Source organism: Tympanuchus pallidicinctus, unplaced genomic scaffold (assembly GCF_026119805.1).
Source record: "Tympanuchus pallidicinctus isolate F22 unplaced genomic scaffold, pur_lepc_1.0 scaffold21, whole genome shotgun sequence".
In the NCBI taxonomy this organism is placed as follows: Eukaryota; Metazoa; Chordata; class Aves; order Galliformes; family Phasianidae; genus Tympanuchus; species Tympanuchus pallidicinctus.
Genome location: NW_026294733.1, coordinates 5,865,167 through 5,881,971, shown reverse-complemented (window position 1 = coordinate 5,881,971; position 16,805 = coordinate 5,865,167). Strand labels below are relative to the sequence as shown.

General features: G+C 37.9%; 1 protein-coding gene across 2 annotated transcripts in view; it reads left to right on the top strand.

Moving 5' to 3' along the window:
* The window catches only part of ATP10B (ATPase phospholipid transporting 10B (putative)), a 62,727-nt gene that overhangs the window by 11,331 nt on the left and 34,591 nt on the right, over positions 1–16,805 (top strand). Inside the window, exons 1-4 of one of the 2 annotated variants that reach the window (XM_052684823.1) lie at positions 82–198; positions 1,352–2,295; positions 11,891–12,095; positions 14,907–14,992. In XM_052684823.1, the coding sequence (XP_052540783.1) occupies positions 1,793–2,295; positions 11,891–12,095; positions 14,907–14,992 (794 nt within the window). In that variant the 5' untranslated portion in view covers positions 82–198; positions 1,352–1,792. Of the gene's footprint in view, positions 1–3; positions 199–1,351; positions 2,296–11,890; positions 12,096–14,906; positions 14,993–16,805 lie in introns of those variants that run through there. The other variant, XM_052684824.1, reaches the window with a different exon arrangement.

Here is a 16,805-nt window from a genome sequence, read left to right as displayed (position 1 = left end):
CAGGCTAGCTAATCTTTATTTCCTCTTCCTGGTGGTTCTAAACTGGTTCCCACAAATGGAAGTCTTCCACAGGGAGATTACTATGATTCCTCTGATCGTGGTGCTGCTTGCCAGTATGAGTAAGGATGCTATTGAAGACTATAAAAAATACCAATTTGATAAGAAGATAAATTCTTCTAAAAGCAGGGTATATGACAAGTAAGTAGACCAAACCACTTATTCTCCTTGTGTTTGGCATGGTGGAAGCTGCTTATTTTGATTTTGCAACAATTCCCTTCCTGACTTTTTGGAGTATAGGAAGTTTGGAAGAGCTGTTATAAACACCTTCAGTACGTGCTTCATTTATCTCACTCAGAGTCGGAGTTATCCTGAGAAGCTTTGTTTTCTATCACAAATCTGTGTGCTGATACATCAGTTTTCATTCCAAGTTTTCAAACCAGTTTACCAACACACTGTATCTTCTCCTAGTAGCAGAAGGTTCTGAGGAAGTCTGGAAAAGATCATTAGCCTTTTTTCACATATTGGAACAACATCTTTCAGAAATTTCCTGATAAAACCATTAAAACAAAAAATTAATGATCAGCTGCATTTATGCATTCAAGGTGAAGCATAACCAGGAACTGAACAAATTTTACAGCATTTCCAGTTAGCATAGGTGATCGAAACAAGACATTTTCACTCTGGAAGTGGTACAACACCCACTTGCAGTAAGCTGTGTTGTTTGCTCAGTACTGACTCAGAAGGAAGAAATATTTTCAAGTGCAATTCTTATTGCAACATTTCAATTTCAACAGAGTTTCTTGTCCAGGTACTAATTTGATTTGAGACTACATCACTTGTCTCTACATAACACAATAGGAGCTTTGCTTTAAAAGATGTTTAAATACTTGTGCTTCTTCCATTTTTTTAAACACCTCCTTACGCCCAAGCCATAGAGGAAAAATTACCGTGTAGCTTTCTTGCAATTTAACTCTCATCTGTGCTGATTACTTATGTGGCAAGGGCACAAGGTCCAACAGACTGAAAGAAATGAGAGTCTGCAAGGAGAAAAGGGTGAGAAAGGTCTGGGTGAGAAAAGGAAATGTGAGTCCTGAGGCCAGTCTAACGGGGGAGGAGCAACAGGCTGTGGGGCAAGCTGGGTAAACTGCCCTTAAATTGCTTATGCATATGTATAATTCTTTCTACTAGAAATTTTTGTTCATATTAGAGAGGAGGGTGGGACAGGATGCTTGCTTGTTTGTTTTAATAAATGAAGTTATGGGCATGAAAGCAAATAGTAAATAGAGGAGGTTGGAAAAGAAGAATATTTCTGTACAAAGGTTTACAGTAATCTGTTGACTTCTGTACGCAGAGCTCTGCCCTTTACCTTTGAACTTCCTGGCTGCAAACAGGCTTATAAAACGATTCAGAAACACTTGGAGTGAATGGTGAAAACTGCGTGTATGTCCTTAGTTTTGTCTGTGCAGTGTTAAAGGTACTTCATCTGAGCAGATGCATGATTCCAGGGAAATACTCTGGGGCCTCCAGGCATGCGGTAACAGGAATAACAAAACATTCAGGATGTTTTTCTCATGTGTGACGTGCAGCCTTCCCGGCAAGCTTTAGGACCCAGAGCAGCTGGGTCAGGAAGATACCTGTTTCAGGGCAGGTGGATGCCGGAGTCAGTGAGAAGCAGCCCTGTGCTCTGACAGCGTGAGTATTCCCTCCACCACTTTGGACTTTATCTTGATTATTGAACTCTTCTAACTTCACTAGCCTATGACTTGAGGCTTCTTTTTGAGAGGACAGCAAGATGTCAAGGAGAAGTTTTCCGGGCTGCTTCTCTAAGATGGTATGGAAAAAACATTTTTTCAAGGAAACCTGCTGTCGATGCGTTGCTTCAGACACAGAAACCCAAAACGAAGTGCTGGAGAAGAGAGGAAAATTAAAGAAAAGAAAGAAGAAAAATGAAAATAAGCGAGTGATCAAGTCTAATTTGTCTTTTGGAAGTACAAACTGGAAAGAAAATCCAAACAGATACTATGACTCCAATAAAATTAAGACCACGAAATACAGCATCTTGACTTTCGTCCCTAAAAACATCTATGAGCAGCTTCACCGCTTTGCCAATGTTTATTTTGTGGTCATTGCACTGCTGAATTTTGTGCCAGTGGTGAATGCTTTCCAACCAGGAGTTTCTTTGATCCCTATTTGTGTTATAATAGTCATGACAGCCATTAAAGATGCTTGGGAGGACTTTCGGCGGTATAAACTAGACAAAGAAATCAATCATATGGGTTGTTACGTTTACAGCAGGTGAGTTTTTTACAGATTTTATTTTGGAAAATGTTGGCTTGAGATTTTTTATCACTTGTGAGGTTTTTTTGCTTGAAATATTAATAAATGCCTGCTAAAAAATCACAGTGATTAAGTGAAATGGTGTAAAGTTGCAGTGACTAGATAACACCCATACTTGGTCTGATAACAGGAAAGATGTTCTTATTTTGCTTAAATCTATTGTTCAGACTGGGAAGGAAAGTTTTTGTTTCATGGTTCTGCTGTGGCTATTGACCACTTAGACATGGAGTGTTGAAATAGCTATTGAGCCCTGGAGTTCTAAGGAATTTTCAACACAGCTAAATTCTGTCATTACAGTACAGAACAAGATTTGCACAATCAATATAGCACAGAACAGGTTCTGTCATGCAAATGGGTCCTTGTTTGCTTAGAAACCTAAAAACCTTTGGAAAATGTAGCTAGTGCTTTGGACTAATTTCAGTTTTATATTACAAACTGTAGGCTGCCTTCTAGTTGTGTTTTTTTATTTTTGGTTTTTTTTTTTTCTAGGTTGTATGTAAAACAAAACTGCATGTAAATGTATTTTTAAAAAAACTGAGATAGTAACTCATACTTCTGTTTTATCTTCTCTAAATGAATATATGTGACATTTTCAAAATGTTTAATGACCTCTAAAGTTTAGGACTTTTTGTTGTAGCAAAACTGTTATCGATATAGAAGATGACTTCTGCCTGCTTAAATATCACACAGGGTGCCAGCAGAGCAAAACTTCTAATTTACCTGAACTTTATTTGTCATGCCTCCAATTAATCAGCAGTGCTTTATGTTCTCACAAGTAGAATCTTGTAGAACTCTAGACCTCTTTTATCACAGAGTTCTGTCATTACTGTTTCTCTTGCATGTCGGATTTTTATTTTTATATCCTGCTGGTTAAACAGAGAATGGATTTGCTTACTTACCCCCGCATAGAGGTAATGACATGTCAGAAATAAAATCTCTGCTCTTTTTGCTAACTTATCTGGAAAAGTGGACATTTTACAGGTTTCTAAACATTGCACATCTAGGACTTTTTTTCCTCTTCCACTGTGAAGACTGTCAGTAATTCTAATTCTTTGGGTAGGTACCTGAATTGCCCGTATCTTTGAGGCTGCCATAGTTGCATTAATCCATGGAGCAATGGATTATTTGATTATATAAAACGGAACGGTAGGATTGGAGGATTGGAAACACTACTTCCTCTTGACATAACGCAGTGTTAATTTATATGGAAAAGACTTTTACCTTGAGTAAATGAGAAGCAGAGAATACAATATGAACTGTTTTCATGTTAAAGTACATCATGGCATTACAATGTACATACAGATCCAGATCCACGCTGTAGCCCAGAGTACTTTCTTATGCAGAAAGATGAGGTAGCCCATCTTAACATAGCTCATCCCATTCCATAGGAAGGTCTTTGATCTATGAATAAATCTTGTGTCTCACCGGACTCTTATAGCCCAAAACAGTGATGTAAGGGAAAGAAAAATAAGGAAGCCTTCAGACTCTGCTATTCATTCTATCTGGAATAAGTGTTGACAATTGTGATTGCTCTCAGATCTGTAGTTACGGCTTATTATATCATGAATAATTTTAATCAGGCTTCTATAGCTCTTTGGGAAGCTGGTATGTCTTGTTCTTCTTGCTAGCTGCAAAGTCATGGCTTTGTATGATGGCTTCTAATTTCCTTCCTTGTGAATCATCTGTCAAAAGTAATTTTTTAACACAAGTGAAAGTCTTTTTCAGGGGACTGTGAATCTTGTTAATTTTGTGACACCAAAGAATCCTGTGTAATAGAGTAACTCATCTTCCATTGTAAGATGAAAATTTAATTAGATTTAAGGTATTAATCTTGGAGTGTAAATTGTCTTTATTTCAGATTTCAGTAACAAGAAATCTAGTTCCTGTTCCTTAAAACATACAAAGTGCACTCTCTTTTCTGAAAGCCAAATGTCCTCCAAAACTTTCTTGAACATCAGAGGAAATGCTGTGAACTTGTCTTCTTTCAGTGTGGAGCAAGGGAAATTGAATTCAAGTAGACTGCCCTGTAAACACATTACTTCTAATTTTCTTTTTTCCAGAGGTCAGCTGGAATAGCTAATCTAGCCTGCTAGTCAAATGAAGGGAAAGACACTTCAAGTAGTGTACTTAAAGAATGCTTAATTGGAAAAAAAAAAGGAAACAATAATATTGAAGTATCTTGGGGAATTGCAATACCTTAGATCTGATGTTTGATTGCGAACATTTAACTTTCTGATTAAAAAGTATTTCTTTCATAAATTGTGTACAGACTTGTGCCGCCAGATTACATCACGCTACGCCAAAATATGAGAACTAAATTATACTTGCTTCTTTTGTCTTGTCTTTTAATTATACTTAGTCTTCTGTTAAATATACCTGGTCTGTTTTTAAATTTTTGTAGGAATGAGGCTTCTACCACTACAATATGTGATTATCAAAGCATTTTCTATGATATTCTGCTTTATTATCCTTCTTTAATTGCATTAAAATTCCTCAAGTGACCTGGTTTCATGCAACCATAATTATTCTTCATCATCAACATTTAATTATAGTGCTCATGCATGTGTAATTTCTATCATGCTCATTTTGCTACTCCCAGACAGCTTTTAGGCAAGATATGTACATAGAACACCCTTTTAATCTGTCTTGTCAGTCAGTCCATCCATTCCTATTTGGGTTACTTTTCTCTGAAGTCTCTTGAATTTGTCCCTAACTAACAGTGGCCAGCACTGAGTGTGGTATGCAGGTCTGTAAGTGAATGTCAAACCAACAGTTACTAAAAGCTATTTAATTATTTCAGCATTCCATGACATTCGAGAAACCACTTGATGTATGTATGATTAACTTGTGGGCTGGGTCTGATGTACCTCTAGGATTAAGCTGTAATGATCTTCAAACACTCCGTAGCGTCCAGACAGGATTTTACATTGACTTCATGTTTCTGGAATATCAAACCTTAATTCTTCTGGCTATTCTGAATAGATGGTCAGGTGCTAATACAAAGTATTAGCATCACATTTCAAGATGGCAGAGCAACGTGCTTGACTGAATGCACATTCATCAGGCAGCTACACCTGTAAAAGCATCAACATCATCTGGACAATTAACATTGCTTAATGTTAAGCACCTACACTCAGATATCTGATACAGTGATTCAGAGAAGCCTAGTGTATGTTCTTTGAATTATGCAGTGATGTTGTCAGACAACTAGGTAAGTCAGCAGGCATACTGGTGAGAGAACCTGACTGCACTCAGTATAGAACACAGTCTCTGCAGTGCTTACAGACTCCGTGGCTTTCAAGAAATTCCTGTAAGGATCAATTTCCTCTTCCCATGCAGGTCTGCAGGTGTCTGGGTCACAGGAAAAAAAAAGTCTGGACTTTGTTGTGATTCTGCATTTACTTAGTATAAAGTCTGAGAAGATTTAAAGACTTCCGCATCAGCGTTTACCCTAAGGTAGTCGCAAAGCAGTGCTGTGAAAATAAGGGAAAAACAAAGACCTCACCATTGCATTACACTGAGTCAGGACTGCTATCAGCTGGGAAGCAATTTTTAAAGAGAATGAAAATATCACAATTCATTTGAGATTTGTAATTCAGTGTGATAATTTATGAGGCAGATGTTGAAGACGTTGTGCAGGAAGTTTCTGACAGCAATGGAGATCTGCTTGCTTACCAGTTACAGTACCTATTGTATACTTTTTTTTTTTTTCTTAAAATTGAGGCAGCTGAATAGTCAAGAGAAAGACTGTCTTCAGCTTCAACCTCCTGCATATACTCTGACCAGCCAGAGTTTCTGAGGGGAAGAAAGACTGCACCTCTGCTGGGTGCTGTCAGCATCTGAGAAAGCATTTGCTTTCTCCAGGGCAGCAGTGACAGACAGGGTCTGCAGCGAAAGAACAGCATGTCTGGGAGATAATGGAGAAGGGGAGGGGAAGTGTTTGCAAACAGGAGTAGACCTACTGTCAAATCTTTTAGAGGAAAAAAAAGGCAACTTTTCTCTGGACCCAGGAAACATTGTATGCAGTTCATTCAACACAAAGTGAGCCTGAAAGCTTGTCAAGTAGAAAGAGGAAAACATCATCCTGCCAAGGGGCACAGTAAGCAAAAAGAGGTTTGTTGCCAACATATTCATTTAAAGTCTTCTTCAGCAGCACTGAGTTTTTGCTTGTTGAAGAACAATTTCTTTCTACTTTATTATTTTTGTTTTCTAACAAAGCATAACTTTAAAGACTAGAGTTCTGCTGGAGGTTTTATTGGATTCATTTTATACACCAAGAAAATGAGACTCAAGCCTGTGATCTTCTTTAAGTCCCACCATCTTGCCTTGGGCAAAATGGCATTGGATTTGCTTTGGCACAGCCGCATCAAGACTTCTATATCTTGTTGCTGCTTCCTCTGGATGGTGGATGAATATCAACAACAGGGAATCTCCTGGCTTCATACTCCAGCTTTTGGATGGCTGAAGATGCTTTTCTAAGGCAGCAACAAACATTGATAATTTAATCTTTTTTGTATAAAATAGCAATATAAATAAACTACTGTTAATTTCGGGGTAATTGTCTGCTATGTTAGTACTGCAACTCGGTATCCAGATACAGGACACTGGTTTGCTTAATATTATAAGTGAGTATATTAGCTACCCTGCTTGCAGCAGGGGGTTGGAACTAGGTGATCTCTAAGGTCCCTTGCAACCCAAGACATGCTATGGTACTGTTGTCTCCATGGCCTTGTCACTGGCAGTCAGCATCCTCTGCTCTATACAGCTTTTGTGTGTACTCCAGGTTGTATGGAATTTTTGTATCTGGGTTAAGTATGTTTTTTCTGAATGCGTCTAAATCCTGGAGAGGAGCAGAATGCTACCTGCTATGTGACCTGAAGATGCTATGTGGTCGTGTAAGGAAATGACTGTAGCAAAAATGATGACTTAGACGAAGGCTTCCATAAACTTTGTAAGATAAAAGCGGTCTTTAAGTCACTGACTTGGAGTTACTTATTCGCTCCAGATAGTGCCAGTAGAGTCACAGCATATTTCTCTAGGGAATATTCACACACAATAAATAAAAATAAAAATAAATTAAATGTTCCTAATTACATTAATGGATAGATTTTATTACATTGCTTTTTGTAATTTAAGCCAATGTGTATTCAAAATACTTTTGAATTCTACTTTATTTCATCATTTGGTGCAGGTTGTTACAAAACAAGACAGTGTTGGACAAAAAAAAACCAAACAAGTTAAACTAAAACCAAAGTATTGCAAAAAGTACATTTTTAAGTTTCTGGTACTTAGCAGAAGTCCATATAAACTTGGAACGTTAACAGAAGTTGAGTATAGATGGTTTTATCATTGAGATTGTAACATCCATAGTATGATGCCACAGACAGTTTTAACGCATAAAAAGTTCGGATTTGCTTCTAGTATTAAGGAGTTTGAACTGCCAAAATGATATAATTAAAGATGTCTTCAGTTTGACTAGAAAGAGTTCTATCTATAATTAAAAGATTTGCTGAAATTGCACAGCTATTGTGGGGGGGAGTGGCTATAGGTGCTTGCTAAGTCCTTTTACTGGACTGACTGCTTCTAAGTGATACAGTGTTTTGATGCTGGTGATGCCCACAGGACAGAAACAGCCTCCCCCTAAATGATGGTAACATGGTATAAACCAAGGATGAATTGGCACAGATATTTTGGCTCAGATGATATCTCCAGCTCAGGAATACTGAGTGAAGTTGTGCTGTATTGTGAGCTATGGGCAGGTTTCAGGATCAGTTCCTCTCCAGTCTAGTGCCACCCTCAATTTCTTAATCTCCTCCTATGTTGACATTTTTTCAAGGTTTTATGGCAGCAGCTCCTAACCTTGCATTCATAGCCTTAAAATGGTCTTTGAAAGTACAGTGTTGAGTTTTCCATTTAAAAGCTGGTAAAATCTTTGACAGTGTATGTTCAATTTCTATTAGCAAAAATAGGCTGTAAAGTTTAAACACCTGTGGAATTCCAGCTGTTCATTGCAAAGCACTGAGTGTGTTGGAGTATTTTTGAAAAAGTGACCCTTTAGTAGGACCATTTTCAAATATTACATTCTAATGAATTACATGCAGTAAAAAACATTTGGATTTGCCTATATGTTATGCTGATTTTATTTTATTTTATTTTATTTTTTGTCTGACGTGTCTGATATTACAGTCTAATGGCAATTTTCAGGTGAAAAACAGAGTAACATCTTTACTACAAACTGCAAGGGAAGTTGACTGGAACTTTTAGTAATTCAGAGGAACCAGACCTACTGAGCTAATTGGTTGTTGTTGATACATGACGAAGTTTCTGAAGATCTTCCTCTAAGACAGTCTAGGATTCATAGCCATCCTGTGACATGCACATAGAAAATTTTTATTTCATCTCCTCTTGGGAGCAGCGCAATATTTTCTTACTTCCTTCTGTTCACCACCCCTCCTGACCCAGTCTTTGTTTGAAGTTCATTTTTATTGAGTCAAAGAATGTGAAATGACTTTGTGTCAACAGTAATTTATTCCTGTTCCCCAACAATTTCCAGCCACAGCAGGCATTTTTGTATGATTCTTTCTCCCTTAAAATACCTTCATAAAATCCTATTCAATTTAGTCCTTCTCATCAGATATGACGAGTCTAATATCAAATTCCGGCAGACTTCACTGTGACTGTTCCAGGCTGTCTCTTTCTGTCTGCACTGCCCTGTGATGGGTGTTGTTGTGGTACCTGTTGTTCCAGGGCAGTGAGGGAATGCTTTTAAGTGTGATGGTGATAAATTGACTGGTGAAGGAGAGAAGATAATGGAGAGACTTTCATCCTAGAGCATAACTTCGATGTGCCACAGCCGTGGTGCCTTCCACTATGAGAATCAGACTCTCAACTCTCCACCTATTGAAAATCACCATGTGTTGTTATTTTATTGCATAAATATGTGTGTTTTTTTAATACGTCTCTCGACAAACCATCTCAGAATTACGAAGCTCTTGTGTTTATTTAGCAGCCATAGCATGAGCTATGAACCTTAATCAGTGAACAGGAAAAGGGTAGTGTTCCCCGTTATGGGAATTACTGGAAGTAAACTGTTTCATTTGAGAAATCTTTTGGGACAATTGGACCAGTGTTGTTGTGGGGTGCAAGAGGTTCCTTGTGAACCTTTTCTTCCTTTTATCTTTTAATAATTCTCAGCAAAATTTTAGAAAACCCTCATGCTGCAGGAATCCTAATCTTACAGCTCCTTTCAGAGAATAGAGCTCTCTATGAAGAAAATGTGCTTTACTGATTTTTTTTTTTCACTGAGAGAGAGGGGCACCCTTCACCTGAATGTAAGCCTGGAAGACTAGAAATTCCTGAACTTTATTCCCTATGCAACAGAAAATAACCTCTTTGATCTGGAGGAACTCATTTGGCTTTTCTGACTCACTGTCTCCTCTGTAATTAGTGTATGAACCGAATCTTGAGTCACACGTGTAATGTAAGTTTCATTGGCTGTTACTGAAAAATTACTACAAATCTATGATTTCTGTGGCTTATTTTATTAACCCAGTTTCTTTAGGCTGACGTAGAAAACAGGCAGCTGGGTAAGGCCTATCTATAGCATTCTGTGAGCAGGAAATGTTCCATAAACAACAGAGCTGTGCAACAGCTGACATAGAGAAAAGTAGGATTGCCTTGCAGATGTCCTGGCAAACAGCATATAAAACTCTACATGACATCCAGATGTCTGGGGTAGCAAGACAGCCCATCTGCTTGTGTGAAACTGCTTCTGTAATCACGCTTTAAACAAACGAGGAATTCTACCAGGAAAGCATTAGATATGAGAAGAATTCCTTGTTGCTTAGTGGTTTTCCTATATTAGCTTTAACATGCACTTCATTGTGCAATAAATACTCATCGTGCACCTGCTTAAATATTTTTCAAGTAGAAACTGTTCTGGAATTTTTGTTTCAAAGATCAGCAATATCAGATTCACTTACAGCAAACATCTGTTTCTCAGTGTGATCTTTTATGTCTATTGTTGAGCAAAGGAAGCAAGGATATGCATATAAGTAGATGCAGCAGAAAGAAGAATGAACATTTAGGAAGGAAAAATCATTGCTACAATACTATTATTTAGCTATTATTAATGAATCTCACTTCTAGCATCAAAGATTTTTTTACATAGTTACAGGAGTTTTTCTGGTTTTTGTTGTTCTTCTTTTGTTTTAATAAAAAGTGAATACCACCAGGAAGTGGGAGTACTTAACTGCATGTAACCTTTGCAGGAAGCAGTTTTTTCATGTTGTTTTTAGATAAGGATGTGAGCCAACTGCCAAAGATTGTCTAACAGCATTAGGGCTGACTCCTCTTTCCCCAAGACAAGGAAGGCAGGTTAGTACACAGTAGACTTTGGCCAGACTCTGAAGACACACTTGGATGTGTGCCTTTGAACTCTGGCAAAACATTTTATCTCCTACATTACTGCTCCCCTTTTCATAATGCAAACACTTCATTGAAAGACTCTCTTCTTCAGGCACTAAACGAGGATGATTCAAAACTTAAGCAGAAATGAGACTGAGTCATTATGAAAAGCCTTTTACTGTGAGTCTAGTAAAGTGTTGTGAGCATTTTCCGTCTTACAGAGCAACATACAAGATGACAATTATTTATACTAAAAAAATAATTTCCTCATAACGAACTGAGCCATTGCTGCCTTTGCAGTTTTCCCTTTAACTAATTGCAAAGTATATTCTACGGTCTTCAGTGGGTTTAGATGATGAAGAGCAGATGAGAGATCAATTACTGAAAAGGTTATTTCAAAAACTATTGCTGTATCCTGAACTGTTGAATGCCAGTTTGTTGATGAAATAGTCATTTAGTCCTTCATTTTCCTCAAACTTCAATCCTCTTTTTTTTTTTTTTTTTTTTTAAGTTAGAATCCCTTTGTTCCTTAACTTTTTTCATTCATCTTAGGCTCTAGCTGCCTTTTGTTTTGTTTTTTGTTTGTTTGTTTTCTTGTTTAATGCTAGAGAGTCATTTGTTGGCTGCTCTACCTTTTTAAGTTGTATCTACTACCTAAGCTTAAGATTTTTAATTATCTTTTGAGAATTACAAATTAGAGAGACCTGGTGCAAGCAGAAGTATGATAATGCTTTACTTCTTTCAGGGTCTATACTCTGACGCTTGAAAGTATCTGTGACATACTCAAAAATATATATTTTTAAATGTCTGTATTTCTTGTCTAATGTACTTAAAAACATTTCTGTTAGTCTGAGCAACTTTCTGGCTTTGCTGTGGAGAATATAGGCCCAATGCTAGTGAACGAAAGAGAATTTTTCTTCTAGTTTCTATTTACTCCACGTAGATATTTTACTTTGCATGTGAGATATGGTGAAATGGTACTATGAAACTGTCTAAAGCACTAGTTTCTAGGTGTTTCTCTGTGTCTTTTTAAAAAATACAGCAATGTGGCACCACTGCCCTACTTTCTTTTATCAGAACCCCACTTAGCAGGGAGCCTGCCTTCCTAATGTCACTATTCACCCTTGACATGTTTTTGATGCCGCAGGGAAGACCGTGCCTATGTTGAGAAGTGCTGGAAAGATGTCCTAGTGGGAGATTTTGTTCAGCTGCAGTGTAATGAGACCATCCCAGCTGATATCCTCTTGCTGTACTCCTCTGATCAGAACGGGATCTGCCACTTGGAAACTGCCAACCTTGATGGAGAGACCAACCTTAAACAGCGACGAGTCGTCATGGGGTTCTCCAGCCAGGTAAAATCTATGAAACCGCAGCCCATGCAGCCAAGGAGTGCTCTGAGCAGCAGTCTGACTGCTCTGCAGCTCTAGCCACAAAGTGAAGCCACAAAGTGCAGTGGAGAAGTCTACTTTCAAATCAGAAAACACTTCAGTACTAGTTATGCTTCAGATTGTATGTGATTATTTTGTTTAGTCTTTGAGTTATTATGTAGATACACCGCATGCACAAAAGCCTTTACACTTAGGAAGTCTTGTTACATAAGCAGAGTGGAATGCAGTTCTGACCATGATAACCACGGTGTTCATGAAGGTCAGAGATTAAATAATCATCTCTATTACCCTGTTATTTAAAATTATTAGTGTAAATAGCATGTTGATTAAAAAAAAAAACAAAACCAATGCACTAGGTATCATACAAGTTGGTTTTAGTCTTCCTGTCTGCAACGTGTTCCTTGTTCTTGGAGCTTTGTTTAATCATATGATTTAATTGCTCCATAAAACTTCCCAGATTTAACTGCAGCTATAAAATGTGACTCTTTAAGGAGGAGAGAATGAACTGAGGTTAGTTCTTCTGCTTAGGAAACTCTTTGGAATGCTGAATTCCCCTACCTTTAAAATGCTGAGACAAAGGAAACTTCTTGTAAGCCACTTTCTGACCTGAATTTTCAACTGTAAAACTTTTGTCATCAAAATAACTATATTTATTTACTGAGAGAAAGAGAGGGAGAGGGAGGGAGAAAGAAGAATCATCTTTCTCTACCCCTTTTCTAGCTAGGAACCTATTGGGTACTAATGAGCCCTCTAAGCTCCTGCTTAGTTGCATCTTGTTGTTCTCCTGTTGCACAAATGTTTCTAGAGTAATGATAACGTAAAGTTTTACTCTTGACTTTCATGAGATGGACAAGATTCCACAGAGTTCTTGAAAGAGAGTCTAAAGATATTCACTCACGTGAGACAAATGTTATACAAACTGCCCTGGTATCCATAGAATCACAGAATGGCTTGAGATGGAAAGGACCTCAAGGATCATCAAGTTCCAAATCCCTGCCACAGGTAGGGCCACCACCCTCCAGATCTAGTACTAAACCAAGCTGTCCAGGGCCCCATCCAACCTGGCCTTGAACACCTCCAGGGATAGGGCATCCACAACATGTCTGGACAGCCTGTGCCAGCACCTCACCCTCTCTCTGTGAAGAGCTTCCCTCTGACGTCCAATGAAGCCTTCATTTCTTGAGCTTAAAAGCATTCCCCCTTACCCTATCACTATCTACCCTTATAAAATATTGATTCCCATCCTGTTTATAATCCCCTTTTAAATACTGGAAGGCCGCAATGAGGTCTCCTTGCAGCTTTCTCTTCTCCAGGCTGAATTCATCAAGGTATTTTTCCTCCAAAACTTATTTTTTAGATCAGATTCTCAGCTTGCTCTTACTTAGATTTTGAACATACATATGCAAAATAGAATTACGTATTGCTCAGAAAAAGAATGAGAGCAAAATGAGACTAGGGCATTGTCACCATGATGAATTTTTACAGCCTGGCAAAGCTGTGATGAATTCCACTAGGAGATTCTTGAGATTTTCAGTTTCCAAAGGAGTGTGACTTCTGGAAGTCTGTCTTGCTTTAGAAGAAGATATGGAAGCTCAGCAGCAGATCTGATTTCCAGGTCTGAATTTCCTAATGAGAGGAGTTTGGATTCAAGTTGGTTGCAGTTCTTTTGGTTTTTATCTCACAGCAGTAATTATTCTCTTTCATGTTTCTCACATCCCATTTTTATTACATATTCTTAATCTTAAATGAAAGTCTTCAGTATCTTTTCAGTTGAAGAAAAAAGGTTATGGCAAACATGTGCCTTTCATGAAGCTGGCTTTCCAGACTGCTTCAAAGAGCCCCAAAAGCAAGCCTTTTTCCTTGAATGAGGAGAAAGTAAAGCAAAAGTGTCTGTCTTGATTCAGCTCCAAGCTCTAATTCAGGACATGCTTAGCCCAGTGAGCTTCATCTTATTTTGTCTCTCCCGAGCACTTGGGGCTCTTTCACTTCCCTTCCTTCTGAGGGGATCTTTTGTTTGTTTCCTTGTTTTACTCTTAGTCTTTATTTTAGTCACATTTGAATGTATTCAAATTATTTAAAGGCATGGTCTCTCATTTTATTCTCAGGTACTCCAGGCTGGTAAAACAAGTCTTCTAATATGTTTCAAAATCCATATTAATATTGCAATTATTTTCATTTGATCTTGCTTTTGCCTGAAGAGTGTTGTTATTTAACAGAGAATTATAAGAATTTGTTACATTTACTTTAAATGAGGGCAGGTGCTGCCACTAACCAGCATCTCTATTGTATGATACAATTCATAGCATTTTTTAAAATTTATAATTGATAATCCAGCCAAGGAAAGTCTCAGATCTGCTACACCATGACAATATCCTTTTGATTATACAACGAATTACATTAATTTGCACACTCAAATTTGCTTTGCTCTCTAATAGATTTGTGTTGACAAAAAATAAATAAAGCGAGAATTGATTTGAGCGAGTGCTATTTGAGAAATTGAAGACGAAAACTGTTGGCAACTTCCAGCTTTGGCTGTATTGTCTGTCTGTGTATGAATTTACCTTATAGAGAAGGTAAAAAATTGCAGGCAAGCTGTGAACCTGATCTAAGCATTTATTTTCTCCAAACCCCTGCTTTTTGGTGAGGTGGGTTTACCAAGCCTGTTAGTTTTACCTCTGACACTGTGCTTAAACTTTATCTGTTAGTGCTGATATGGCATGGGTATTTAGCTATTACTCTGGATTTGACACTCATTCCCTGTGTTTCCTCTTGCAGAATACTTCGTTTGAACCAGAACTTTTCCAAAATACTATCATCTGTGAAATGCCTAACAATGATCTCAATAAATTCAAAGGATATATGTAAGTATTTGTTATCGATAAATACATTGTCTATCTCAGCTTTAGTGCTTCATGTGGGGGGATATAGATGGAAGTAAGGCGTTTTGCAGAAATTGGTGGACATTACTATTATCTATTCCTGGACTCAGAATTTAATAGATTATGCAGACTGGAATTTGGGCTTCAAGGCAAAGAAGGACAAAGGCTTGCCATTGAATTCACAATTGTTTTATACAAATTATTCTCACAAGGCTTCAGCTCTTATCAGAATTCTGACATGAGTGCATTTGTGTTTGACCCGAGGGTTAGGCTAGGCTAGATTTTCTGTGTAAATCCTTTCTAATGTTGAAAGATATCCATCTGCATTGTTCTTTTTTCTCCATATTTATGGCCATGGGGAAAAGGTATCCAGGATCCGGCACACAAACCTAATTTTTTCTTACAGCTGAAAAACACAAGCAAGCACCAAAACTCTACATGAGACCAATGCATTAGAATAGTGTATTAAAAGCTTACTAGTAGCCAAACTAGTAGTTAAAGTCTTTCCAGTGATGCAGTGAGAATGTTGAACCTGGAACTAGAGTAAACCAGCAGATTCTTGACCATTAGCCCTCATCATTCCTAATCTGGTTTTGAGAATTTATGTGGTGTAAAATTATACCCAATACAGCAATCCTGTTTTCCCTCCTCTGTGATACCTTAACAAGTTGAATAGGTCAAGTCTGTATTGGTTGCTAGATTAGTGGACCACTAGGTATCAACTAAATTGAATCAATCCTTCCAATTAGCCTGCTATAATAAAGCACAAGAACACTGATATTGTGCAAATGTAAGAAATATGTCACAAGAAAACACACAAAAACACACCCGTAATGTTCAGGACTGGCTTCAACATCCTTAAATCTCTGTTGAAAATCTATAGCAGATATTTATTTTGGAAATGTCTGTAATCTCACCTGCTTGGTGCAGTAGGAAATTAGCTGCCTTTCTCTCCCTGCTTCAAGGGTAGGTGAAAGAATTCTGTGGAAAATAATTTACTAACAGTGGAGTTCTCTTCTTCAGTCTACTTTTGTCTGAGGTGTTTTCTAAACGCAAATGACTTTGAGTAGTATTCAAACAAGAACTGGACTCTCAGCAAAACAAGGTATGGCCAGTTTACAGTGCTGCTCCAAGAGATGTGCACCCTCACAGTTCTGCCAGCTTATATTTTTCTTCAAGAGCCCTTATTGAATGTCCATCTCCTTGCTGTAAAATTGCAGCACTGTGGAAGAACTCTCTCTGCTAAAAATGATAAGCACAAACTTAGTGATATCTGCCTGGTGTGCTCTGGCCACAGCAAATGCTGCTGAAAGGGGATGTAGGAAGGCTTCTGCTTAGTGATTTTGCCAAGGCTGAAACTAGCTCCCTAGGATAAGGAAGTTCTGGTGTTACCTTTTAAAATGCACTGACAAAGACATCTGAATTAAAAGTTACTAACTAATGTAACTTCGTATATGAGATACTTAAATCTCACTGCACTGAAGCCTGGGCTTCACGTGCAGAAAACACTCTGTGATAACTCCCATTATGGTCAAATTCCAATGAAGACAACAGAAGATATATAATCTGAAGCTGCTTTGGAAATTACACACCTGCTCTTCAGCGTATAACAGTGACCTTCTCCTTTTTTAACACTGCAAGCCAGAGCTGCCTTGTGTTCTTCCTCTGTAGGGTCTTTGATCAAAGCCATCATTCTGCTATCTTATAGCTATTTGGTCTCTGAGCCTTTTTACTCCTCTCCCTTGATGTCACATTGCCATGTGCAGCTGCAAACAGATACAGGATTGCACACATA